Consider the following 27341-nt stretch of genomic DNA (forward strand, 5'->3'; position numbering starts at 1 on the left):
CCCCCCGGCTCCAGCCTCCTTTCAGGCCGTTGCAGAGAGCGATGAGGGCTCCCCTCAGCCTCCTTTTCTCTAGACAAGATGCACCATGTTTGCTCCTGCTGTGGCTGAACTTGGCTTTAAATGCTCCCGAGGCCTCATTCTCGTCCAAGTCTCATGAAAGTTCGCAGCGCATTTGCAAAAAAACATCTGTATTCCCCCGCAAGAGCAAAGGGAGCTGCCTGCCCGGTGCCTCTGGCGGTGTAACACTGGTGGCTGCTAACCCCGGTACAAACCGTAGGAGCTGGCTCTGCCTGCACGACGGCGCTGTGAAAAGCAGATCCGTTACCCGGTGTGCAATAAGCCGATCCTCACACGCTCAGGAGAGCCATTGCTTGTTTATTTCAGGTTTGCACAATCCTGGGTGCTGGGTGATTTCCCACAAATCAAACACACCGGCTTGATCCCGTACAGTCTTTTTATACTATACAAAAGGCAGCATGAGCAACTAGTCAAGTTTAGAGATAACCTCCGCTTATACAATTGCTTTTGAAGTTTCTCGCTTTCCTTTAAAGAGACAGTACGACCTTTTTGTACTACGCATGCTCAAAGGGTGAGGGTCTCCTCATTCGGGGTAGCCTCTCACAGCAGTGGGTGTGATTTTTAGTATTATAACGAGAGCAGTTCACAGTTATCCGCCTTTGCTGCTGACAACTCAAAGCTAAATGCATTAATCAAGTCTCCGGGATGTTCAGGGTTGGTTCCTGACTAGGAGTTTCTCAACTAATCATTGTTGACGGCTTCAAGGATGGTCACCCTGACCCCAGACAGCAATGATGGTCAGTTATACAAAATAAGGATATATAGCTTCATTTGCCAAGTTGGCAATGCACACAAAACCTCCCTAAAACACCCTGAGTAAGTGTCTCTTCAAGGCCTAATTGCTTAGCTTGGTAACTAGAAGGTACATCTTACACAAAATAATCGGACTACTCTAAATCTCTAAATCAGCCTTCGCCAGCGCTGCCACCATCCCCGCTCCCACCCCGGGCACGGCCGTGATGCGGGGCCCGGGCTACCGGTCACCTGGCAGCTGCCACCGTGACCGGTTTTGTGCCTGTGCTGACACCCCGAGAGGGCCTTCTTTAATCACCACCCCTTTCGGGGTTCTTTATGAGGAGCGGCGCCCCGGGCCGGCCCAGCGCCGCCGTCAGACCCGTTCAGCGGTGCCTGCCAGCGCTCGCCCCGTTTCTCTGCGGGCCCGAACGTGGTTTACGCAAAGCCCCGGCGTCCCTGCAGCCCCCGGGCTCGCACCGAGAAGCCAGGCGGCTCCTCGGCCGCTGCGGGAGGGCAGGGCCGGGGCCGGGCCCCCGGGGCGGGGAGGGCGCCGGTGGCGGCGGAGCGGCGCGGCCAGCGGGGAGCGCGTCGCATGGCGATGACGCCGGCAGGCGGGGCGGAAGGGGCGGGGCGGACGCGCGGCGGTGATTGGCCGGGCGGGCGGAAGCGGCGGTGGCGGCGGGCGGAAGCGGCGAGGCGGCGCCATGGGCCGGCGGCGCTGAGCGGCGAGGGGATGGCGGCGGCCCGCGGCTGCCCCCCGGCGGGCTCCGGGGACCGCGCCCTGGCCGAGTTGCTGCTGGAGTTCTCCCGGGCACAGTACCGCGCCAAGGACGGCGGCGGCGCCGCCGCCGCTAAGGTGAGGGTGGGCTGGGGGAGCGGGGAGCGGCGGCGGCGGTGGCGGTGCGGCGGGCGCTGACCGCTGGCTGTGCGCAGGTGGAGCGGATCGAGCGGCGGTGCCTGGAGCTCTTCGGCCGCGATTACCGCTACAGCGTCATCCCCAACGCGCACGGCGAGGTCTGCGCCCACTACCCGCGGCACATCGTCCTCCTGGAGCGCGACGCCGGCGCCGGCCGCGACCCGTAAGGCCCCCATCCCCCGGTCCCCTCCCGGCCCCCGCCCCGCACGGCTGACAGCCGGCGGAGGCGGCTTCGAGTTTTGCCCCGAGGGAGCTGCTGGCGCTCCGGGGCTCCCGCCGGCCCGGGGAAACCCGGCCAGGCTGCGCTGCCTGCGGCTAATTATAGCCGGCGGTGTCAGGCGCTGGGTACGCGGCTCCCGGGGCACCCCTCGCTGCCTGCCAGGGCTGCGCTTCGCTGCCGGGCTCCCGCGGGGCTCCTCCGAGCTCCCCAAGTCTCTTGGGCTTCCTTGGAGAAAGCTGCTGAGCTAGGGCTGTGCGACTTGAGGGGTGCAAAGGAACGGGGCAGCGCCAGCTCCGCTCCACGCTCTCCTCGAGTAGACCTGAGCTCAGCGTTGGATCTTAATGATTGCTGCGCTGCAGCCCGCCCAGAGGCTCAAAGAGCTCGTGGCTGGGAGCAGGACTGTGCGATGCTCTCCCTGTCCTGATGAAGTGCTTGGGTCTTGCTGGAAGGCCTCTGATGAGAGAAGTTTTAGTCTGGAAAGCACCCCCGCGCAGGGGGAGCTGATAGGGGCTGGGCAGACGAGACAATCTCAGCAGAAACGGTCTGCCCCCACCGTGGTATGTGGGTCAGTGGGCGCTGAGGTTTAGTGAGTTAGCGGGAAACGCTTGCAGTTTAGGGCAAGTCTAAGCCAACGCGTTTCTGGACTTTGACCCACGAGCTCAGAATCGCGTTGGTCTCGCTTCTGGCTGAGCGTTAGCTGCTCCCTGCGGCTCTTAATGGCAGCCTCTCATCTTTTATTTTCTTTTCCAACAAAACGTAACGCGATTTTGCAGTCTTAACTGTGTCCATGACAAGAGTAACACGTTCAAAAGGATGGTGGTCGCTGTGTTCCCCTCGCGGCAGTGTCGTGTCCAGCTGCTTTGCCTGAGGAAGGCAAACCGTCAGCAGCTGTGCTGGCACGTGGGCTGGGTGCTGTAGGACAGGGTCTGTGGAAAACAGCCACAACTGATTGTCAGGTGGGAGAATTTCCGCGTAATGGTTAGATCAGATTAGAAAAGATAAACTCTTGCTGCAAAAAAGGGGAAACTGAAGTCTGAAGCTGTAAATGTAACTAGGAGTGTCTTTAGGGAAGAGAAACCGAATGCTTCTGCTTTTTCTGTTCATGTAAGAGCAAAGGATGCTTAATTTTTCTGATGAATATTCAAAACAAGTGTACTTACACTCGCTGCCCCGTTTTCTTCCGAGACTTTTGCAAGCCAGCAGTGGCAATTGACATTTTAAATATCAATTCTTTCCAAGTCTTGATTTGCTCTCCCAGGGAGTCATGGAAAGAGAGTACCCTTCATCATCCCTATCCTCTTGATTTCTGGGTGACAATCTCTGTAAAAGCCGCTAAATAATTTTTACACGAATCCCGTTTTTAGTTGTGCCGTTGTACTTTATGGAATACTTATGAAATAGAGACTGCTGCCCTTCTTGTGTTACAGAATGCAAGAACACCTTCCAGGGAATGGGACACTCCCTCTAGGAACATGTTCTTAATCAGCCGGTAAGATCTTGAAGTGTGCAGGACACTTCACACCTCGGAGAATACCAAGGTTTTTTGGAAGCAGTTCTCGCTCGTGCGAACTCTGTGCTGCCCCGTCGGTTCTGCTGGTACAGCTGCTTCTGAAGCCGTGCGGGGAACCAGCAAAAAAATGGGTATAACCCAGATCAGTTTCTTGATCCTGTTCATCCTGTGGCTGGGCAGCTGGGGGAAGAAAGGATGTTGCTTCATCAGACTTTGCTAACAGTATTGTGAAATCCAGACGGGTGCAGGAGGTAGTGGGAGGAATTTACTGCGTGTTCTTTGGCTATCAACCAAGGTAGCTGTACGCCCCTTGGTCAGGTGCTGCTTGCAAGGAGCCACAGAAAGTAGCAGAGCGCGTCTGACAGCCGGGAGCGCCTTCCCTGTGCTTGGAGAACTCTGATGTCCCCCCAGAAGGAGCGGGCAGATGCTGCAGGGAATGGAAATGGAGGTTCTTTACTTGCTGTCTTAGAGTTCTTGTGACTGTGCCTAATGAAAATGTCCAGATCTCAGGCACAGGCCACGTCTTTCGTTTCACCTGACAATCCTGTTAATGTGTCTGCACTCCAAACAAGCATGATTACAGTTGCACGTAACCTAATGATGTGAGAGGAACACTTTGGTTCCAATGTGGTTACGGCCACCCAAAGAGAAGCATCTGTGCTTCAGGCCTGTGTAAAATATACAGTTGCCAAAACAGTTCCTTGCTCTTGTAGGAAATGTTTCCCTTGTGTTTAAAAAGATGAATTCAAGTTTGGGGTCTGATTTGGTGGGGAGAGCTGAGGGGATTAACCCAGAGGTAAGGCTGCCCAGCAGTATCTTCTGGAAAACAAACTTCTGAAGGAAAAAAAGAAAATACTAAAAAACACCTGAAAGTCCAAAAAAATAGAGTTAAGATATACGTCATTCCTTCAACCTCTTTCTCTGCGTTGTCCCAAGCAGCCTTAATGATGTTCTGTCACACTGCTGTTGAAGAGCTCTGTTTTCTGAACCTTTTCAGTAGGTTTTACTCCCACCTATGCTGCATTTAATCACTTGTCCCCGTAAGAGCATTGCACCCGTTCTTCAGAGCAGCCTTTCTCCTCGCTACAGTAGTCTCGGTACAACTTGAGCTCGTGTTTAGCTCGTGTTTATCTCCAGCTTTACTGATGATGGTTCTTGGGACAAGGAGGTCCGAGAGCCCTGTTTGGAGCACAGCCGTGACAGATAGCAGAGCAGGGTCTCTCCGGCGTGCGTGCAGGTTTCCCAGGGAACAGGCACGGGAGCCTGGGAGAGGGGCTCATCCTTCTGTGTCCCCAGTGGGGCGCTGGGCTTCCCGCTTGCCCCGTGTCCCATGTTCCTGCCAAGCTGCTTGGGCTCATTCCCCGGTGCTGTGATGCCTCTTCGGGGGAGTGCAGTTAGTGTGCTGAGAGGGAGGTGCTTCTCTTACTATTTCTGATCTTCCAGGCATTTAATTTTTGCCAATTCCCATTTTCTGGACTTAGAAGCAGTGCCACAGAGCTATTCTGGTAGCACCACATTAAAGTTCTTGTTTCCCTCTGTATTTGCTTTTACAAAGCAAACATAGTGAGAGCTGAAGCGGAATGCAGGACGCATCTCTTAATTGCGTGCATTCATTTAAAAACAACCTCACAACCAAATCTGTACGTCAGAAGTTCCAAAACAGTTTGTTATTGGGAATTGTACACAAAGGCACTTCTTCTCAAACTGCTCGCAGGCCGTTCCTGCGGTCTGTGTTATTCGCGTGCTCTCTGAGGAGGGAAGCAGATTGCGGAGCAGAGCTCTTGGCTGTCTGCAGTGACAGCGATGAGCGGAGTTTGGGTTGTGTCGATCGGGCGCGTGCTTCTCTTGCCTGCACACTGTCTCACATACTCCCATGTAAAGTACATTGTGTGAGCATTTTCCTGGCTGTGCACTTAGCACCCTCGTGTCCACAAAGTTTAAAGATTAGCTTGGGTTCTTGTTCTTTAAATTCTGGTATATGTCAAAGCTCTTTGGAGCTGGACAGCCAAAATAGTTGTGTATGTAGGGGAAACTTGTGGAAAATCTTAAGCCTCCACTATGAATTCTGAGAACTGAATCCTTTTTTAAAAAAAAAAAAAAAAAAAGTAGGATTTGAAGGTCTTGTTTGCTGTTTCCCTGTTTCCACTGGCACCACCTTGTATAATCTTTTCCATAAACAGATCAATTTCTGTGTTAATAATAGATTAATTTTTTTAATCCTTCCCAGAATGGCAGCTGCAGGTAGGTTGCTCCACACTCTCACTGATTCTGAAGCTTAGCAACTTTATTTTAACTTCCAGCATAAAAGTATTAATTTGTTCTTAGGCCAGCATTGTCCTTCACCTTTGAGTTCTTCTCCCGCTCCGTTGTGACTTCTCTCCTTCACCCTAACGCATATATTGTTGCGTCCTCACTTCATCTGCTCTGCCAGTCAATCCGTGGTGGTTTCTCTTGCAGCGCGGACTGTCCCCGGCCATCCTAACCATCTTGCTGTGCCTTTTCAGGCTCACTAGAATCAGATGCCTTATCTCAGCTGAGGTCTTGTGCTCTGCACAGAAATGCTGGTACATCTCCATCCCATGGGAGAGTTTCCCGTCATCTTATTTGTCCCTTTTTTCAGACTTACCATGTTGATAATGTATCAGCATCCAGCGATCAACCAATTCATCTAGGCTCTTCTACTGAGCTCCACTACTGGAAAGGGCTAACTGGAAATTCTTGTTAATCATCTCTAAGTGCACGGCCGTGCAGTTTTGTATGTCCAGACTTCATCTGGTTTCTATTATGTCACTCTGGATGCTTTTCCAATTCTTTCTGGAAACCCTGGTCCTCCCTGCATTGACGGCTCCTCCTGAAGGTCTGTGTAGTTCAGAAGTCAGTTTGGATTCCTATCAAACGTAGAGAGGTACTTGGACAAATTGCAGCAACTTTTACTTGTTTCCAAAATGTCTCCAACTTGGAATACATTTCTGTTTTAACTTTAACCAGAAAACCAAACAAAATTTAGTTATGCAGATGCAGCTGACGTTAATCTAACTAGCTCAACTCACTAGCTGATTTACAGACAGTTGTCTAATTACCCGGCAACACAAATGCTCAAGTGACCAGAGCTAAGGTTCATTGAGTGTTCAAGCTTTGATTCTCTATTTTATTTATTTTTCCTTGCAGAATTATCACTCTGAGAGTTGAATTCACTCTGATGGTAGCGCTGAGCTTCTTTTTGATGGAAAGGTGGTGGGGAGGAAAGCAGAACATGTATTTTTGTAGACACTGGCTTACCCTGGTAGTCCTTCATTAGTAATCCACGTGTTAGCCTGTAGCAAACCATTCTGACCGTACTCAATTGCCAGCTCCTGAAGACGCTTGCTGTCGTGTACTGTGCAGCTGGTCTTTCGAAATAATGAAAAGGAGACAGAAAAGCATCCACACACATTGTATAGCAGCGGAAGCAATTCTTAAAGAAGTGTCCTCTTGCTTGCTAACTTCAGAGCTGGCTTCCAGGCGGAAAGGGATGGGGATTACAGCCCAGGGTGTCTGTAGCAGCTTCGCTGAAAGACGTGCGAGAAGATGCTCTGTGTACTGAACCGAATCTCTGTCCACTAGGTTTGAGAGCACTGTGCAGGTTGGCAAACTGCAGGACCTTATCAACCGAAGTAAGATGGCGAGGTGTAGAGGACGATTTGTTTGCCCAGTCATTCTGTACAAGGGAAAGGTAAAGCTTCATGGGTTACCTGTCTTAACTTAGAAAATGACCTTTCTCCCTGCCGTTTGAACTGTACAGCCACGTCTTCAGTTGGTTGTCACCTTTCCGAATGCTGTAAAAACCTGTTCTTAGGTACGAGCAGGCAGCCTGTAGTAGCAGGTAGCATTTGCTGTCTAGGCTGCATAAATCATCTGTGGGGACTTCAGACTATTTTACCCGGCCGTGTCATGAGCGTTGCACCAAAGAGCTAACATGTTCTCCATATGTATGTCCCTTCTGAAGGACCAAAGATATTTGGTCTCTGAGAGGGGAAAGATAACTATTGTTACTTTCTGCCCCTTACTCTTCCCAGCAGTGAGCTCCCTTTGAATAACTTTTCTCTCTAAAGAGAAGTTTCCCTTGTCTGTTCCCTGGGGAGGCAAGATTGCATAAATGGTCTTATGAATGTGTGGGTTTGTCTGCAAGGGGATCTGTAAGAAAGTGAAATTAGATTCATTTTTATGTGGATTACTTAAACTTTATTGAAGCCCTGTAGGAGTAGTCTCATTTAGAATTTAAGTAGCTTAATTCAGTTTTCTTAGTTCAATTTAGAAACGCTGTTTGAATAGCAAAATCATACCTGTGACAACTTTAATCTAGCTTGACTGAAGCCATCGTGGGCTGAACCTGCTGACCTCTTTGTGCAGGAGTGAACTGCCCGGAGTTGTACTGGGACCATCCATAATCTTATCCACAGGAACGTGGAAATAAGGCTCAAGCAGGGTATTAACAGAGCATGGACATTGCTAACTTGACAGGAATTGACTGTATTAGTGAATTGGAGAACTGGAGATGAAAATGTGATTTAAAAACTAGCTCCAGATAAAGGGACTTGGGAGTTTGATGTGTTTGGAGAACTCGATCTGGACCAGGGTCTCAGGGGAGACTGCTGAGAGGCGGTAGCTGTAGGTACCAACCATTTCTAGGTAACGTGGCAGCAAATAGGCCAGAAACCTGATAAGGGAAAGACTCCTGGAGCATGTGTGGTTAATAACAACATCTTCCTCCAGCATATTTGCAGATCAGCAACGCTGGCCGGCTGGGGAGAGCTGTATGGGCGCACTGGCTACAACTATATCTTCTCAGGTGAGTGAGGAGCTGTTTGTCACTGTCTGCTTGCTAAGGCTGCTCCGTGCTGGGACAGCAACCTACACACTTCTGAGAGCCGATGCAGAGCTCTAGCATGGACCTGCTCGTACCAAACCCTGCGTAACAGAGCAAAGACTGAAAGCTCGTGTCCATTTCCGAGCACCATACTATAGGACAGAGTGCCATAGCTCATAAGAAGCAGTGACAAAAGAACTTGAGGCTGAAGAGTGAGTTATGGGAAGCATGTAGGCAAGTGAGGCAGCCCAAAGGATCAAGGGTACTGATTCCCAAACATTGGGGTGGGAATAATCTAAGAAAGAGGATAAGAACTGCTGTTGCTTGGCTAATCATTGGGAATCAAATCCTGCTAATGATGAGATGTACTGGACTCTAGGGAAATCTGTTCAGGGGAGTATTGGATGTCTGTAGCATGGGAGCTGAAGCTTGGCTTAACAAAGCAGTGTGTAGCACTACTGGGGTGTCTTCTGGCTGTCAGGAATGGGTTTGACCTGCGTAGGTCCTTTGCCATGACAAGGGAAGAGTGGGCTACGTTAGAAAACAGGCTTTTCAGGAAGAAGAAATGTGGGGAAATACTGAGAACACCTATGTGTGGAGGGAGGGTGCCAAACCATGACGTTTTTGGGCGCATGAATGTCTTATCAGATTGAGGATTGAGTTGGTTTACACAAGCTTCAGTTCTTAATGCCTTCCTTGCAGGAGGTTCTGACGATGCTTGGGCAGATGCAGAAGACATTTCAGAGGAAGATTCTGCACTTAGGTTTGTATGCATCCCTGGGATGGGGAAAAGAGAGTTTGGACCAAAGCTGACTGGCTCAGCCACTCAATTCTGCTCTTTCCTAGGCTGGGCTTTGGGTACAGGCTTGAGACCATCACCAGGCTCGGAGTCTTACTTTCTTTGCTTTTGAAAAAGAGTCTTGAATGCTAATGGCTGGCTGAATCCAGTGTAACTGAAACCTGCTAATCTATTGCCAGAGGGAAGGGCTGGAGACAGGAATATATAGAGCCATTTAAAAAGGTGTTTGAACTACACAGATGTGTTTACTTCATCAAAAAGTACATCTCCAGGCTGGAGAAATTGTTCTGTATCTTACATGCTTGTTGCAGCACAGAGTGAGATGTGGAGAGGGACCCTAACCATGAAGTTTGCCGTATCAGTTCATTGCGGAGTCTGACTCTGACCTGTGGAGACAAGGCTCGTGCTATGCAGCGTATGGCTAGAAGCGATTCAGGGAAGATCTGTGGCAGTACTGTGCAGAGAATCAGACTCAACGTGGTCAGTCTTCCATGCTCATCTTGCTTTGTCTTATTCTGTCTTGCAGAAATGCAGACTCCCAGCTGTTTGACAAGGTCAGAGGGCACGACATCAAGCTGCTTCGATACCTGTCTGTCCGATATATCTGTGACCTGATGGTGGAAAACAAGAAGGTGAAGTTTGGCTTGAAGTGAGTCCAGGTTCATTTGTTTTTCTGCAGGCTTTGGATTGCAGCTAGTGTAGCCCTTACATGTGAATTGTTATTGGGCATGCACTCAGCAACCTGGGAGCAGTCCCTGGAAGAGTCCTACAGCAGGATCAGTTAGTCGATGCTGTAAAGAGAACCCCAAGGTTTTAGGCCAGAGAAAGCTGTATCAACTGGCAAGACGGCTGCTTTCATCTGTCTTCTGCAGTCTGAGTAGGTTTTCTCTGTAGAGCTTGCCGTGCTGTGACGGTCACCCCTTCAGAAAGGGGCGAGTAAAGGAGCCCTCTGCTTGTGTATAGGAACAGAGGGAGATGTTTCTCCTGGTGTTTCTCTCAGAGGAAGGCTTTAGTGGGTTTGGGCTATACCTGTTTATTTGGGTGTGTTGAGTAAGCTCTGCCCCTGCTCAGCGCTGAGTCGGGTCACTGTGCAGGGAGATGCAACAGGTAGCTTTTTGGGTGCCAGTACCTCTGTGAAAAATACTCTACAAATGTCTGCTGTTTTCCTCTTGTCCTGTGCAGTGTGACGTCTTCTGAGAAGGTGGACAAAGCTCAACGTTACGCTGATTTCACGCTTCTCTCCATCCCATATCCAGGTACAGGACTGATGTCCAGAGGGACTCCCAAGGGACAGGTGACAATCCGTTTCTGGGGACTGGGAACTACCTCTGTGTGTGTGTGTGTGTGTGGTTGAAATGACTGTGGCTTGCTGAACGTTTCCTATGCTCCCTCTGGAGAGAAGCTCTTTTAAACTGAGAACAGTGCAACGAATCTGGATGCTCTGGCGGTGTGAGTCAGCATTAGGCACTCTTTGAGGTGGCAATATAATTTCTCAGCAGTTCTAATTAATTCAAGCACGGAGAAAAAGCCCCAGAGGTGGAGCTGGGGTTAAGATGGCCTTTGACACCCTCACAACTCCAAACTACGACTTGATGATATCTTGCTCTGTGTTATGTAAAACCCCAATTCTTAAGAGTATTTTCTAGTCTAGTGTTCCGGAGCACCACTGTAAGATATGCTCAGTGCTAGGCGGAACTGTTAACCTGAGCCTGCGACGTACGACTGAGATGCAGACCACTCCAGCCCGTCTCCCTGGCTATATTAGTCCCTGTGCCTAGCAACCACTGCTGGGTCACTTGCTGCACTCCTAAAGATGAGCTGAATATTGCTGCCTGCCTGCTGATGTCAGGCTCGGTGATAGAATTGGATGTGAGGCTGCTGTGCTTGAGCTCTGTCTGCAAGAAAGAACCCTTCTTTCTCCCTTGCACACAAAGAAAGGGAGAGCAGAAGAAAACCCCAAAACTGAAACTGTTGTGGATGATCCAAACCCAAACTTTTCCTTGATTACTAGTTGTTGCCCTTAAATATTAAAACCCAAAGATGAATTTCCTTTCATGCAGAAATTAGTGACAATTCAGAGAAGCTGCGTTAAGATTTGTATCGAGTTTGCCGTGCAGATTGCTGAGGTGTACAGAAATAAAAGCGTTACTGGTTTCTGTAGCATGTGGCTTGGGTATATGTTGCTGCTGTATGCCTCATCAAACTTAGACCACGCGAGAGAGAGGGCACACAGGTCTTCTGCAGGGTTTGTAAGGAATGAGGAAGAAGCGATTCTATAAAGTTAAGCTGTAGAGTTGTTACTATATGGGGATCTGCGTATTGTATGCACTGTTCGGTGATGGTCCTTCCTCTTCTGCCATCTGGGACAGCTGCTATCTTTTAGCAGCTCTTCACTGCCGCGCTAGAGGTAAACCTTGTAAAACTGGAAACTCTCCCTGCAGGTGTTGCCTGATTTCGGCAGTGCTGGTCCAGAGGGGAATGTTGTCATTCTGTTAGATCTCGGGCATATACATCTAAGGATCAGCAATCCCTCTAGTGACTGGCCAAATGCCATGATACGTTCTTAATGTTTCTAGGTTTGCATTGAAAGAATTTCTATTTTATAATTTGTCTGTAAAGTTATTCTGAGATCCTGTTGTCTTAGGTGAGCGAGGCAGTGTCCAGACTTGACTGTCTAGGGTGAAAGACTTGGGTTAAAATGGGGTATCTGCAGAAGCTTTTGTGCTCTTCAGTGCAGAAAAACCCTCTTTTCCATTTGACTGGTAGTTGGCGTTTGTAGATCTCAATACTTACTGCCATAATCTCGCATTCTTTGCTTTAAGTCGTTGTTTAATTGGAGTTAAATCTCAGCTGACAGATTGCTTCCTGGCTGTGTTTTTGAGGGCTAGTCCTGTCCTTGCACAAAGATTTCTTTTTTTCACCGTTGGAGTTACTTGTGACTTGCAGGGTCAGAATCGTTGCCTGTGTTCGGTGCCCGGCACAGGGGAGTCTCGGTGATGTGGGCTCCGTGGCGCTGCTGGGGCATACACAGTACGTTGGGAGAGGTGTTTCGTGTAGCCTGCAGGCAGCCGCAGTGCTAATGGTGCTGCTCAGCTGTGACTAAGTGACTGCAGTTTGCTGCAGAGACTTCAAATAGTTGTTTGAGAAGAACAGAGCCAAAGGACAAACTTCAGGAGGGGAGAGCTTGGGGGGAAACCTTGGAAGTGGTTATGTACCGGTTTCCTTCAGATAGGGCAATTCGCATGTTTGAAAGAGGAGACTTAAATGTGAGAGAAATCACAGCTGCCTCTGACAGAGCCCTTTCTTGTTGCCTGCAGCAGATGCCCTGTGAAAGCTGGCTTTCCCCGGGGCACTGCCAACACCTCCTTTTGCTGTTTCCTTCTCACTCAGCGTGCCAGGCTGATGCCTTAGATCTGTGCAAAAGCCAGTGGCCCTGGAAAGCGTAGCTCCTTGGTGAAACCTCTTGTTTGGGAAAGAATGAAATCAGTCCTTCAAACTCCACATTTGCTGTGTGTTCGGAGTTTGCCCTTTGCTGTGTGAGTGTGTTTACTGCCGAGTGCCCTGGGTTGTTGCTGCTGGGAGGCTGTGCTGCACACTGTACTGATGATTACTGCTCTTCTCTTCCCGCAGGCAGCAGGTTTGATTGGTTTGGTGCTCTGGAACCCAGGGCTGCCAGCACTTCCAGTCCCACAGGGCACTTCAGTTGTTAGATATCAGGTAGCTGAACAGTTGTGCATTATTTCTTTTTCTTGCAGGCTGTGAATTTTTTAAGGAGTACAAGGACCGGGATTATACAGCTGAAGGTCTCATATTTAACTGGAAACAGGTATGTGGATGTTACAAAAGCTGCGGGCTTTACTGGGCTTAAGTCTTGCCTCAGAGTTCCTGAGCGATGGTGTGTAAGTCATGTGCTTATTTCTGATCACAAGGAGGAAACCAACAGGACAAACAAAGCAGATAGCAAATGTACTAAATTATTCATTGTAAAATTTGTATGTAAAATAAATGAATCGTTATCCTGAAGTCCAGGATGCTTGATGTGTCGTGGGAGGTATAGGTTGCTCCTGGTTTTGAATTTGATATCTGAGCCTCTGAGCTCAGTTCTGTCTTTGTATTCTGCCTCCTGCTGAGGGAGATGGTTGAGTGGAGCAGCCTTACAGGAATTCAGAAACTAACATGCCTTGTCCCTGGCTTTCACCGTTGGGAGCACAGAAAAGCTCCTCTTGCCCACTGGTCCTTCTAAAAGGCTATGAGTTAATTCTTACCACTGCAGGTTTTTGCATTCAGAGATGCTTTGCTGAAGCACTTTCTTCTAGATGCACCGTTTGGCATTTGTTATTTTGGTTTTTTCTGGAACTTGCTGCCTTCAAGTCATGGCTTTTCTCTGACCAATTGTGTTTGTTTTTTTTTTCAGGATTACGTAGATGCTCCATTAAGTATCCCAGTCTCTCTGACCCAATCTCTGAATATTGATTGGAGCGAGTACCAGGTGAGCAAAGCAGGCGTCTCTGAGAGATCAGAGATTCAGTCAGGAAGGATCAGTAAAGATTTGAAGTCTGGCTTGCTCCTGTTGCAGTAATCTGGCTCACTTCATACCATCCCAGTGGGAGTGGGGCTGCAGACTTGATTGTTCAGAATAGCGGTGGAAATCCTCTACCCAAAAGCTTCCTGGCTTGTTGTGTCCCGAGGCAGCTGACTGTAACGTCAAATCTTTTTCTGTACCTTGCATAAAGCTTGCAATCCATTAGGGAGATATGTCGGTAACAAAGGTAAGGAACATGCCAGCAAACGGAAAGCAGTTTTACTGGTTCCCAGTCTTAGTTAGGCATGTGCCTGCCGCAGGCAGACTTCCTTGGCTGTGGAGAGTCTTGAGAGAGATCAGCCTTCCCTTCTGTGAGCAGTAGCCCAGTGATTAGGCACCTTCTTCATGGGTGTGCAAGGTACCTGTCCTGTGAGAGGAGAGTAGAAAATCATAATTGACCGTAGCATGTCTCCGTTCCTTATTACTGTGACAGCATCGCAAAAGATAATCGAACTCTTGTGTTTTCCCAAGCTTCAAGGTTTACCTTTGTCTGTTCATACCAGGGGGCATCGCCTTATACTGCTGATTAGTGTGCTCTATTTCACACATCAGTGGACCTGCCAATCCCCCCAGGTTTTGTGATGATTGACTGTGCTGGAGCGTGTCACGCTCCTGTGTTCTGTGGCTGGGAGCACCACAGAACTCGCAGAGCTCCCCGTGCTGGGCCAGTGTTTGTCAGTCAGTGATGTAAGTAATGTTTAAGTGCCAGCATAAGCAGAATCACGGAAAAGTAGCTTGCAGTGTTGAAGCAGAACTGAAGGGACCACAGCTTGTTTATGGCTAGAAACTTGTTCACTAGAATACTGAGCAGCCAGTATTTTAAAAAGGGTATTAATAATTGAAGAGGGTTTAATAAATAGATGCAGAAATGATCTGAGGACTGGAGGAGGTGCTTCACTTAAAGCTGAAGTTCTCAGTCTGTTTAGCTAATCACAAAGGTGATGGAGGGTTGACTTGATTAATGTGTAAGTACATTTGCAGGGAGAAAATACTAATTCTAAAGCACTCTTCAATCTGGGGAAGAAAAGCTGCACAGGAAGCAATATCTGCAGTCTGAAACCAGACCTTCAAATAAGGAAAAGCAGTCCTGCATGTTATTTTTGAGGATGATCTGTTGAAACATGCTGCTGAAGGAGTGATGAACTGTCACCCCTAGTTGAGGTGCTTTTCTGGACAGAGATGTTGCCAAGTGCAAGCTTCAGGCTGTCTTTGGGGCAACTGAACGCAACTTTCTGGTTTGTGGTATAGAGAGATCAGACTGGATGATTAGATGATTCCTTCTGACATAAGCACAAGATTGGCTTGAATTGGGCAGATAAAAGACTTTGGAAGTATGCGTTTTTCTGCCCTAGGCTGAGTGTGTTCCCCATTTCCCTACTCTTTTGTTGCTGTGCAGGTTTCACGGCAGAGCAGTATGTTCTTTGTCTGACAGTAGTCTTAAGTGTGGTGGTTACACACACATGCACATGCATGCAAGCACACAGCAAGTGTTCTATTGCTGGTGATCGGATGTCACCTATACCACTAACGTTGTCAAAATGAAACGTGTCCCCCTCCTTGCCTTTTCCTTGCCGGTGCTATCCTATTTTCTAGTTCTGGCTCTGATTAGACCGCTGAAATTCCCTGCATCTTCTCACGACACAGTGGTCGAGAGTGGCCTGCTTGAGCTTGTTCTGATGTTTTTTACCTGCATCTCTTGTAGTGCTGGTGGTCTCTGAGTTCAGAGCCCTTCTGCGGTGCTGCTGCTACTTGGGCATTACTGCAGAAGTCCAGTGCCTGTCTGGAGCATCTGGGAGTGGGTCAGCCCTCTGCAGGCAGCCTGCTGGGGCCATTTGCAAGGGCCAGAGAGTTTTGAGCAAAGTGCTTGGGTTGTGGGAATGGGCTGCTGACCTTGGCCTGCTCACCCCATCCTGCTACTTGCCTCAGGTACACAGCTGTAACGTGGCTGCTGAGCCATTTGGTAAAGTGCACGCATGCAGGGGGCTGCAGAACTGGGTCAGCGCTCCGCAGGTGTTTGCTGGCTCATGTTAGTCTCTCTGAGCATGGTCTGCTTGGAGCTTTGGGGCTGCAGGCAAGCAGGTTCTGGCAGACAGGAGAGATGGCCTTTTATTCCTCCTGCCCCCCGCCTGGTCTCTTGTCCCAGAGCGCTTTTTGTAGAGGATGGGGGGATTGATTAGAGCACCAAGGGAGTCTGTCACTCTGAGGAATGGTCACAGCGTTATTTCTGCTTTGCTCTTGTTCTGGATAGAGAAGCCAAGAGCATGGTGGGCTCTGAACTGCAGAGCAGCCGTTTGCTGGGGGCAGACCCTTACCATCAACATTTCTCTTTCTGCAGAGCTGGGACCTTGTACAACAGACACAGAACTACCTGAAGCTGCTGATCTCTATCATCAATAGCGATGGTAAGGCAAACTCCTTGCTCCCAGCGGTCTCACTGGAGCAGTCACTGTCTCCAGAAGAACAGCTGATGGTATTAGTGCCACTCTTTATAGAGCTTCACTTCTCTCCCTTCAAAACAGGGTGATGGTCCTAGCATCTCAGGGCTTCAGCTCCCCTCTTAGAGAGGGACTTGCTGATCCCTTGAAGACCCTCTCTTCCCAAGAGTGGAGGGATATCTGAACACTCTACCTAAAGTTTTACTGTTTTAAAGCTGAAGAGAAGAAACATTTGTTCCTCTGCTTGTCGACTCTTGCTCTTATTTTACTGGACATCTGTGTTTTGTGCCCCCAACCCAGTGTCTCGTTATGTGCCTATTTAAGAGCCCCTTTCACTCTCTGTCATCACAGCCACCCCAACTCCTTGAAGGGGGTGTATTGCTTTTATGTTGGCATCCTGTTCCCTCTGAGCACTGTGACTTTGTACCTAGCACTGTTGGATAGATGGAGCCATGGCTGGCTCCGCCAGCTATAAACTCTCCTGCAGTAGTTGTGTTAGGGCACACTGTGAGTTTTCTGGAGAGCATAGGAGTTGCGCCCTGTGTGTGCCTCTGCTCAACGTGTATCGGTAGGAAGGTTGGTGAGACTGAAAAAGTGTTTAGTTGGAGCAGGTTTCTCTCTGATGTGGGGATAGATTGTGATAGTGGGTTGCAGCTGGGTAAGTGTATGTTCTGGGTAGCAAAGTGATGTTCATACCTGGCGACTTCATTACCTGAGCAGCTGTCAGGACCAGGGCAGCACATCAGCTGGGGCTGCTGACAACCCAGGACACTCCGAGCAATTTATTGGCTGCTGTATTCAAGACAAAATGTTCTGGCTTGGTAGCTGAGCTCTACTCTTGAGCCTGGGCTGTGGGGACGGAGGGTAGCTTGTCTCTACAGATTTGCCATAAAGAAAAGTCATTGCTCTTGTTGCAACATCCTTTTTTTTCCTTCTCCTTCCTACCCTTGCCTGGAACAGATGACAGCGGGCTCCTGGTGCACTGTATATCCGGCTGGGATCGAACTCCTCTCTTCATCTCCTTATTGCGCCTCTCCTTATGGGCTGTGAGTACCTGACTGACCTGCTCTGCTTCTGGGGGTGATTGCTTGGAGGGTGACTGTGGCACCAGGAAGTGGTGGTGGAGCAGTTAATGTTCCTTTTGACTACCTTGGCTTCAGAGAGGGTGTGGACTGGCTTTGGTGCGGAGCCCCACATGCTGTCCTGCCGTCAGACGCAGTATCTCAGGCAGGTAGAGCAAGCTGGTCATCTTGGATCACCATGACAGTTTTCAGCAGATCACGAATTCCTAAGTCCCGATCCCCAGGGCTGCTGCCTGAAGGCTGTTCTCATTTGCTTTGCAGGATGGGCTGATCCACGCATCCCTGGAGCCATCTGAGATTCTCTACCTGACAGTGGCCTATGACTGGTTTCTCTTTGGGTAGGCACACTAAGTTTTACTTGCATATGCATCCCTGTGCAGCAGGGGAGGAGCCTTCAGGGGGTCATCTTTGGTGTTTGCTCACAACCAAAGGGGGATGTTGGGGCAGCTCCCAATGAGCTGTGACAAGAGGGGCTGATGCCTTTTTTTACCTGGAGGCTCAGGCATCTGACCATTCTTGATAGCTTGTGCTTTTCTGCTGATTCTGGCTTCCAGTGTGCGACTGAGCTTCCCTTGCTCTCTTTCCAGGCACATGTTAGTCGATCGACTCAGTAAAGGAGAAGAGGTGAGCGTCTGGTCTGGAGCAGTAGCTGAGCACTGCTTTTTCTTCTCAGGGTACTTGTTTACGGTAGCAGCATTCACTGTGGTCTTCTGGTAATATCAGTGGTCTAGCTGGGCTCTAAAAAAATTGTTCAGGTGCTGGAAATACGAGGTAGGAGCCTTGCCCCATCAATTCCTGATGCAGAAGGTGTGGGAATGCTTTTCTCTCAGGCTGCAGTCTGGTTGGTGGGTGTCAGTCCTGCCCGTTCCCCTGCTGTGCCATTGGTGTTCAGGCCCCTGGTGAAAGGGGTGCTAGGACTTGCTATTCGGCTCAGCAATGAGAAGGGATGCTTAAGGCGTGTGATTCCCGGGAGCTTGGAAATACAGCCGTATAGTTTTGTGTGCCTGTCCTGAATGCCTCCTGCCTGGGTGCTGCAGCTGCATGTGGTTTGCATGTCATCGCGGGCTCATGGAGCAGCTTGTGCTGGTTCCAGCGCGTGTATTTGGTGGGGTGTATCTGTGGGTGCATAGATGGGTCTGGGAGGCAGTTAAGATTAGTGGAACTAAATTCTTTTCAAATCTTTCGCTGCTTAACAGCAAACAATGATCGCTCTGACTATAGTTGCGGTACACTGCAGTATCATTTTTGGATAGAAATCAAGAGGTGGGGAGTATGTCTAACCCTGTTGCTAATCCCCTGCTCCTCAGACTGTCACCTCACTAGGGAATCCCCTGCCTCTGAACAGCAGGGCCAGGACCCTGGCCTATTTATCATCTTTCAGAGGTCCAGGACCCCTGTGTTAGTATCGTTCCTCCCATTCATTCCTTTCCCAGAGCTCTGCTGGCTGGAGCCTGGCAGCTCTGCTCTGCTCCGGTGCTTGCGTGGCCAAGGGTGGAGTCGGTAGTTGCAACAGGAGAGGGGATGGCTGCCTCTAGCACTCCCTGCTCCCCACTGCAGGAGGAGAAGGGCTCAGCTCTGCGCAGGTAGATGGGGTGGCAGAGGCACAGCGGGGTGAAGGCCGCAGAGCAGACTGGTGCGTGGCTGGGCACGAGCTTGGGACCACAGACGCTGCAGGTACCGCATGCTTCCAGGTGCGATACAGCTGTGGTGCTGAGGTGGAGCATGCGGCTCTAACCCTGCTAGTCCTGCTGGGTTTGCTGCTTACCTGGGTGTATAAGCAGCTGCCGGGGGCCATCTCTTTTCCATTCTGCACTGATGGCATAAGTACCTGCCGTGTGCTTGCAGCATGTGTGCAAAGCATTGATAAGGAGCCTTGTCGTGTGCCTTCCTTTCTGGGCCTCTCTGTGGCAGGGAACAGAGGGTCAGTTTAACGTGTAAGAGAAGGCCTGGGATGGGATGGTGGCAGCCCATGGCGCGTTGGAGGCTGGCAGCTGCAGATTTCTTGCTATCTCCTTCCCGCCAGCACCTCCCCATCAAGATAAGAGGCTGCACAGAGCCTCGGGTTCATTCCTGAACCGCTCTTCTCTCTCCCTTTGCTCAGATTTTCTTTTTCTGCTTCAATTTTCTGAAGCACATCACCTCTGAGGAGTTCTCTGCTGTGAAGTCGCAGAGGTAAGGAGCCTGTGCCTGCTGCTGCATGGGCTGCAGAGCCAGGGAGCTTGTTAGTGCTGTTCCTTTGGGGAGATGGAAGCCCTGGTGTCCTGGCCCAGTTTTCTTTAATTTATTCTGCACTCTGAAGGCTGCAAAATGGGGCCGAGGCTTGTGAGGTGCCACGTTGTGCTCTGAAAAACTGTCCATGCTGAAATGTGCTCTCTGCTTAATGACTGTCCGTGGCTGCTTTAGCACGGACGCACCCAGAGATGTGTGCTCTGGCTCGAGCAAGCTGCGCAGCAAGCTCCATCAGGCACTGCTGACGGGAGCGGGGTGGCTGGTTTTTAACAGACTGCTAAACATTAACCCCTTCCTCTTTCAGGAGGGGCAGAGAGAAACAAAGCCCACCCTGGAGGCTCTGAATAAGCACATGTCTGCCTGCAGCCTGTTGCCACCCTCAAAGCACAGGGGGTGTGGGCTGGGGCTGTTAGGAGAGTCGGATACTGCACACCGGCCCCATCCCCTCCCCTCTGCCCCTGCACAGCCAACTCCCCACTGCTCTGATCCTCTGTGTGCTACAGAGATCTGGCTCTGGCCAGCCTCCACGCAGCCCTGAAGCGTGGCTGAGGTAACTTTGTCTTTCCTTCCCCAGAAGGAAGAGTTTGCCACCTGGCTTCACCCTGGAAGAGATCTGCATGCTCAGTGAGTGCTGCTGCCGAGCATCAGCACCCCTGGGTGCTGGTAATGGTTGATTGCTTGGGGGCTTGGGTTCCCAGCATCAAGGTGACTACAAATGGGTATGCTTCCCTTGGGGCCTCGCAAGAACGCGGTCCCAGGGCACGTGGGAATTGTATTGCTTAAAGGGAGAGAAAGTGAGTGAGACCAGGCTGGTCTTCAGGTAGCTCTGTTTTCTTTTCTCTAGAGCAGAGAGACCGGGGCAGCACCACGAGTCTGAGCAGTGACTTCTCCCTGGGGATGGAAAGTTCCCCTGGAGCAGCGGGGAGCTTCACCTATGAAGCAGTGGAGCTGATGCCAGCAGGAGCGCAGGCTCAAGCAGCATGGTGAGGAGATAACCACTCGGTGGGCTGCAGAACAAAAGGGGCAGGCTCTGAGCTCAGTAGAAAAGCTATTTCCGAAGTCCCTTGCCCTCCAGGTCTGCTCTCTGTGGCATGGGTTCCTTACAGCAGAGGGAGGAATTTGGCTGTCAGAGGCTTTGCTGCAACTTGTGCTACAGAACTTCTGCACCAAAAAATTGGAGACCACCCCATGTTAAAGACTGTCAGGCTTCTGCGGGGATGCTCGTGAAGTTTGTCCCCTGATGAGAGTAAAGCAGCTTTGTTTCATTTTCACCAGTTTCACTGTTAAACTTCATCCAGAAGGGATTTCATTACTTCTAAAAGATGGTTCCAAACTACCAGAAAAATGACATTTGGCAGCAGCCTCCCTAGGGAAAAGTGGAGACCGTTTAGCTGCCCTAAAATGAAGCTTAATCAGTTTGTGGAAGAGATTATACAGGGTAGCGTCTGCAGTTAGTGGTAGGTGGGCTGGGTGACCAAGAATCCCCTCTAACAGCACGAGGTGTGTGAGCCGAAAGCAGGTTGCTGCCTGCAGTGCTGCTTAGAGATACTGCTGGGGGAGAACTTTAAATTCTCAGTGCTCCCAGTTGACAGAGGGTCACATAGGACTCGCCTGGGGATGCGGGTGGCTGTCTGGAAGCGGGGACTGGGGAAGGTGTCTGGCGACTCTGCTGCTCTGGGACGGGCATTGCGCTTGCTTGTGGAGTTTCTGGTGCTGTTTGGGGATTTCAGAACCTTGCTGTAGGGTTGCCCCTCTCAGTTTAATTTTTCTCTTCTCTCCCTCAGCACATGTGAAGACGCTATTTTATATTGCAATTATTTTAAATTAAATCTGGGTTGTGCTGGAGGCAGTTGGAAGTCCTCTGGGACGGAGCCTGCAGCCATGCTAGTGGCAGCAGCCTTTCTAAAGCACACTGTGATTCAATTTGTAAAATGCTGAAGAGGAGAAGAGAGAATCTTCCTGCAGAATCACAAAATGGAGATGGGGAGTCCCAAACTGCGTTTGCCAAGTGAGCAGTGCAGAGTCCTCTTTAACACACAGAGTCTACCTATCCACAGCAAAGTGACTGCAGCGAGTAGAGAACAACTTTCCACTTGCCTGGTTGCAAGGTGGTAAACTGGAAACATTTGCATTGCTCTGAGTGCTCAGGACATACAGATTAGATCCTGCAGCACAAAGCCTATACATGATTTTCACAAGATGTGAAGTGGCCAGAGCATGCTGGAAGTGATCTGCTGCACCTGCGTGTATCAGGGCTTGATTTTGTGATGTCTTTTCTAACTCTGATTTGCTGTCATTCCTGTTGAAGGCATCGGGCTGTGGTGGAGCTAGCTGCTGCTGCTGCCACAGGAATGGTTTGGGCCCATGCCGTGGGCATGAGCTTGGGGAAGGGAAGGTTGTGAGCCTTGCCATGAGTGCTTAGCGAGGGGACTGGTCACGGGTGTCTTGCTGCAGGCTGTCGTGGCTGTGTAGTCTGGAGAACAGGTAGGGCTGGCTACAAGCTGGGTGAGCTGGGCTGCGCATAGCGTGAGTGGGGAGAGGAGGGAATGTGTTTCATTGTGTTGTCCTGAAAACGGGCGGCCTCGAGGTCTCCTTGCAGGGGGAGGCGTTTGGTTCTTAGCTGTACAAGCCTGTTTCTGCAGGCTGCGCTTCGAGATGTTGGCAGCTATGATAACATGAGATGAATAATGCTTAAGAGAGGCTGTGGTGTGATGTTTGAGGGTGGACACACTTCAAGAAACGACGAGAGGATATCATGCTTTCCACTGTACAATGAGCCTGTCTTTAGCTGCACTTGCTGACGGTGCTTGAGATCTCAATCAAAGCTGAGATGCCCTTCCAGACTGCAGGAAGAACAGCATCTTTTCTTCTTGAGTTTGTTCGCTTTAGACTTTTCCTTTTTACTTGTGTACATAGGGAGGTCTTTGTCCAATTCAGTGTGGTTTTGGAAGGGGCAAAATTCTTGAGACCAGAAAAAAAACAGAGGTAAGAAAGAAAATCCTTTGATTTGCTTTGAGTGTAGAGCAACAGTGGCATGAATTAGTCCCAAATATGTGTGCTTGTTTGGTATGTAGCCGGGTGGTACTGTGAGCTAAGGCCTGATGCAGCAATGGACAGTGAATCGTGCCCAAGTCTGAATGTGCTGGCTAGAAAAGAAGCCAGAGCAGTTCCAGGCTGTCAGCACAGACAGGGAGAGAGGACTGAAATGCACCTACATCTGGAGTGACTGTCAGCTCTGAGCAGATGGTCCGAAGCGTGGTCAGCGGTGCCTGAAAGGAATCACTAAAAGGGAAAATAACACTGGTGGTGTGTCCCTGTCGCCCTCCTCAGTGCGCACAAACGCCCACCTGGGCTGAGCTCCTCGGCTGAAGCCCTCTGTAGAGTCAGAGCAGATTGAAATGGTCTTTCCCTGCTGGGAGGCCCCTTGCTTGAAGCATTTTTTTTTACAGCTAGACTAAACAAAGCAATCGCTGCATGTGTGTGGGCTGATGCATTCTCCTGTCTCTGGTTTCCAGGTCACGTGGATGGTGATCTATGAAGGAATGGGCTAAGATGGGTTGAGCTCAGTGTGCCCCTGTCACTGCGCGGTTACCCGTGACTCGTGGTTCCTTGGAAGGGAGGAGGGCAGGTTCGGTGGGAACGAGAGCTTGTAGCTGCTGGGGTAAAATCCAGCCCGTTGTGGAAAGGCTTCCTAGTTGGAGCATGTGGGAAAGCCAGCTTTCTCACCCAAGTCCTCCATCCCACAGGAGGAAGAGCTGTGCGTCGTCACCGCAAGCCGTGCTCTGGAGCAGGTCACAGCAGTCTGAAGACAGGCTGCCTTCCGCAGGGATGGTCGAAGTCAAGTCCTCCAGCTCCTCCTCATCAACCCATTCTGATAACTTCCTGAGGATTGGAAGCAGCCCACTGGAAGTGCCCAGATCCAGGTGAGATGGGACGGAGTAGAGCATTTCTCAGCAAAATGAGTGTCTGGTAAAGGGAGTGCAGGGCTGCACTTGTGCGGCTCTGAGAACCCTGGAGCACATGTGTTTATATCTACAAATGAGTCTCAGGAGGCCTGTTCCTCTCCAGCCTGACCTTGTGTGAAATGCTGGCCATTAAACGCAGAGACTCCTGCCTCATCCCATTTAGAGGAGTGAGGAACTGTGCCGATAGGAGCTAGGTGTGTGTTCTGCCTGTCCTCGATGCATGCCTCAACTCCACAAGCTCTGGCATCTCTGCATCCTGCATGCTTGGAGCTCACAGCCCTTTCTCTGTCAAATGCATCCACAGGGGTTTGAAACGGCTGTGTTGTGTGGGGGAGGAAGCCTTTCAAACCAAGCAGACCTCACTCTGCATCTATCCTGTCCCCCTTTCCACCTGCTGACCTTCCTGACACTGCAGGGTGGGAAAACTCTGGGTGCTGCTGGCAAGCAGAGGCAAAATCTGCTGGGAGCAAGCCGCGAGCGCTGTGCCGGCACAAAGGATTTCACCCGGAAGGCTGTGTGTTCCCGCTGGGCGACCAGGGAAGGGGGACCCTGGACCTGAGCCTAATCTCATGGCATAACAAAGGATATTCTGGCACCCTTCTGGAGCCTGATGCTGTGGTAGGGCGGAGCAGAGCGGTGAGCGAGGCTAGGGAAGAAAGAACAGAGCCTGTGGAGCAAACACCATGTGTTTAGGCCGACAGGGGATAAAGAGGCTCTTAGATAAGAGGTCGCTGTTAGCAGCATCAAACACTTGTGTAGTCTCTGCAGGTTTTCCAATGAGTCTTTTTCTAGTGATTCCCTTCAGAAACAGCCACCAGCCAAATTTTAGTACTCTCTCATCACATGGAAAACAAAATGACAAACAAGTAAAGCATTGAAAATTTATAAGACTTTCTTACCGAGTTCCTTGATTCCAGAGAAAAATCACAGTCTGACAGTTTTCATAAATGATGCTAACTGTTCTCCCTGGGGAAAGAGATCAATAGGATGTTTTTGAGTTCTTGCTGGCACCCACCTCTACATTCTCTGTAAGATGAAACAAATCTCGGAAGAAGAGAAGAAAATACAGGAGAGAAAGCAGCTTGTCTTGGGGGGGGCTGCTTTTGTTCACGACAGGAATGCCGCAATTCCTGTGTGTGGTCTCATGCCGTTCCTAAGCCTTGAGAGGCTGTTCAGCGCTGGACTGGTAGCAAGCTTGCAGCAACGCTGTGGAAGAAGCAGTTTATAATGCTTCAGCTGGACTCCGCTCTGCGAGAGCGAAGAAGAGGAACAGAGTAGGCAGAAGAGCACCACAGGAAGGGACTGAGCACGCAATCCCTGGGATTTGTGTTCCAAAAAACCAGCAATTATCTTTCTTCTGGCTGTGTCTGGATGAGGTATCCATCAGGTTTTGGGTGGTTAGTGCCTATTGGTGTCAGGTGTTCAGAACCAGCACCCCCAGGGCTTGAGGCAGCCGGCGAGCACGGTGGGGAAGCTTGTGACTTCCAGGCCAGGGTCGCGGGGGGTGGCTTCTCCCTATGCCCAATAAATTTTAGGGACACAGTTTAGTGGTGGACTTGGCAGCAATAGGTTAACGGTTGGACTCGATGATCTTAAGGGTCTTTTCCAACCTTAATGATTCTGTGATTCTATGAAATATCCCTGAGAAGGAGTTGCAGTATTCTGTCATTGTAAGAGGTAAATGTTCTGTGAATTCCACTATAAACATTTTCCTGACCTTTATGATAGCTTCTACCATGGCGCAAAGCCTTTATAACCCTTCAACACAGCAAGGTTGCACCAGTCCGCTCCCAAACCCTGTTAACTTTTGTGAACGAGGCAGTGTGAAGGGCTGGACTAGAAAAAACTACATGGCGGCGGAAAAGGGGATAAAAGGGGAGCAAACCCCTTGAACGGCCTGGAACCAAGGGGAAAGGAGAAGGGAATCAGTTGTGAAGCCAAAGCGGTGAAATCAGCTGCATGCAAAGATGGTTTGCCTGCTACACTCGTGCTGAGTGGAGACTGTACACCCGTGTGCTCTCCATCTCTGGGGTCACCCGGATTTGCCCTGCTCCTCTCGGTGTGCAGGCTGGAGGAAATAAGCCTGGAGACCCTGCAGGGAGTGGGTGGAATTGTCAAGGCAACGGCTGAACTGAGCTTCCCTTTCAAACCAAGTCTTCTGGCACATTCATGCTCCTTTGCCTCCTGGTCCGTTGCCAGATCAGTCAGATCGTGCCCTGCCTGCCCGCCCTGGGGTAACACTGCTAACAGCTCTGCTAGCTAAGGACTTGAGCAATGTGTTGCCTTGTCAGACGCTGACATGGCTTGCACTTTTTGGGGCCTGAACACGGTATGTTTTCTCCAGAGAGAGGGGTTATGTCACTCCAGTTGGCTTCGGTCTCCCTGCTTGGACAATGTGAAGCCTGAATTTGTCTGGTGAGCTCCATGCAGGTAATGGATATCACAGTACCTTCAGCCACCATTTTCCATCCTGAAGGAAGAGTCCCATTTTGGATGGAGAAGGAGTGTATCCGTGATGGAAGGAAGAGATAAATTCTGTCCCTTCACCCCCTGAAAAATGGTGGGACTAGGATGGAAAGGCTGGAGCACAGAGACCAATCAGGATTCCAAAAATAGCTTTATCTCTACAGTGCTGCTGGCAGGTTAACACCCAAGGCTGTTAAGATGAAGAAACTACTGTACTTGACTTCCTAATCCTCTGGTTGTGTGGCCATAGCAACAAAACACTTAACCACTGCAGCAGCAGTTGAGGAAAAATGGTTGCTTGTAAAATGCCAGCAGGCACCCCTCAGGTAGTTCATGTACACAGCCCAGTCCGTGTGCTGGCAGGCAGGGGAGCTCCGGAGGGAACGGGAAGGCAAGCCGGCAGAGAGAGATGAGCAGGACCTGGGACAGGAGCTGGGGTGTCCGAAAGGAAGGAGTCAGAAATGCCGAGGCAGCCGGTGGGAGCCAAGCCCCTCTCGTGGCTGGGCCGTGTCAGCAGTCTGCTGCTGCCATCGCCTCACCAGCCCGTCTTCCGAGTCCTGCTCTGATCCAGAGGTCCTGGGTACCCATAAATCCCGGGATGGTTCTTGTTAGGCAAAGCCGTACAAAGGCAAATTCCTAGCAGTCTTCCTAGCTTATCCCAATGCGGTGGTAAGATCGCATCTGCTGCAGGCAAACGTGCGTGAAGATAGTGCATAGATTATTTGCAGAGTAGGACAAGGTGCTTCTTGTTCTACAGACAGAGCTCAGTATGGCAGATAGCATGCACTGAATCAAACTCCTGGCGTGCGAGTGGGTAGCAGCTTGGAAACCATGTCCCGTGTTTACATTTGACACTAATAGTCTAAGCGTCCCATGACACTGCAGAAAAACCCTGTATCTGTGTCAGGGATTTAGCATGTGTGCACGTCGCACTAATGTGGATTAGCAGCTGGATAATCTTTGGTTGAATGTGCTTTTGCTAAGTCAATTAAACAAAACCCCAAGTACTGTGATCTGAGGAGTCGAGATCTGCCGGAGTTAAATTGTGGAGGATCTGCTTTGGTCAACAGTCAGAGAGAGCTGCCTTACTTAAAGGGCTGCAGGCGGTTCAGGTGTGGGTCTGGAGGGAGCGCAGAGAGTTTTGGTTTTGGGTGTTTTGTTGGTAGCGGTAAGACTGCACGCACACTATGTGTCTTGCTCCTCACAGCCACCTGGCTTGGAAGCTGTATCTGCGATGTGACAACTTGGGATAGCGACCGCAGCAGGACAGGAATTGTTTACAGGGATGTTTTTCTGGAATTATTGCACGGCTATGCCACAAAATGCACATGACTGTGCCGCAATCGAAAACGGTTGCGCTCGCGGAGGACTGGCTGCTCAGGCTGTTACGGCACTAACACAGCCTGTAGATAGCTGCCTGGGATTCAGGCAGGGCTCTCAGTACAGCTCTCTGCCAAGTACTCCTTGCCAACATTTCC

At 50.3% G+C, this 27341-nt stretch overlaps 1 protein-coding gene across 9 annotated transcripts in view; it reads left to right on the forward strand.

The window, feature by feature from the left end:
- The first annotated feature begins 1529 nt into the window (after positions 1-1529).
- MTMR14 (myotubularin related protein 14) overlaps positions 1530-27341 on the forward strand; it is a 33441-nt gene continuing 7629 nt past the window's right edge. For 4 of the 9 annotated variants that reach the window (XR_014229122.1, XM_082321094.1, XM_082321097.1 and 1 more), the window contains exons 1-17: positions 1530-1669; positions 1747-1892; positions 7063-7171; positions 8212-8287; positions 9008-9068; positions 9631-9753; positions 10287-10360; positions 12860-12930; positions 13519-13593; positions 16022-16088; positions 17082-17167; positions 17465-17541; positions 17791-17827; positions 19305-19375; positions 20007-20056; positions 20277-20415; positions 23179-23355. Coding sequence is in view for 8 of the 9 variants with exons in the window: in XM_082321094.1 (XP_082177220.1) it covers positions 1547-1669; positions 1747-1892; positions 7063-7171; positions 8212-8287; positions 9008-9068; positions 9631-9753; positions 10287-10360; positions 12860-12930; positions 13519-13593; positions 16022-16088; positions 17082-17167; positions 17465-17541; positions 17791-17827; positions 19305-19375; positions 20007-20056; positions 20277-20415; positions 23179-23355 (1562 nt within the window). In the remaining variant the exon portion in view is untranslated. Of the gene's footprint in view, positions 1670-1746; positions 1893-3382; positions 3439-7062; positions 7172-8211; positions 8288-9007; positions 9069-9630; positions 9754-10286; positions 10361-12859; positions 12931-13518; positions 13594-16021; positions 16089-17081; positions 17168-17464; positions 17542-17790; positions 17828-19304; positions 19376-20006; positions 20057-20276; positions 20416-21216; positions 21889-23178; positions 23356-23701; positions 24776-27341 lie in introns of those variants that run through there. The other 5 variants (XM_082321098.1, XM_082321095.1, XM_082321101.1 and 2 more) reach the window with 5 other exon arrangements.

This window comes from Platalea leucorodia (genome assembly GCF_965183815.1).
Source record: "Platalea leucorodia genome assembly, chromosome: 9".
Lineage (NCBI taxonomy): Eukaryota > Metazoa > Chordata > Aves > Pelecaniformes > Threskiornithidae > Platalea > Platalea leucorodia.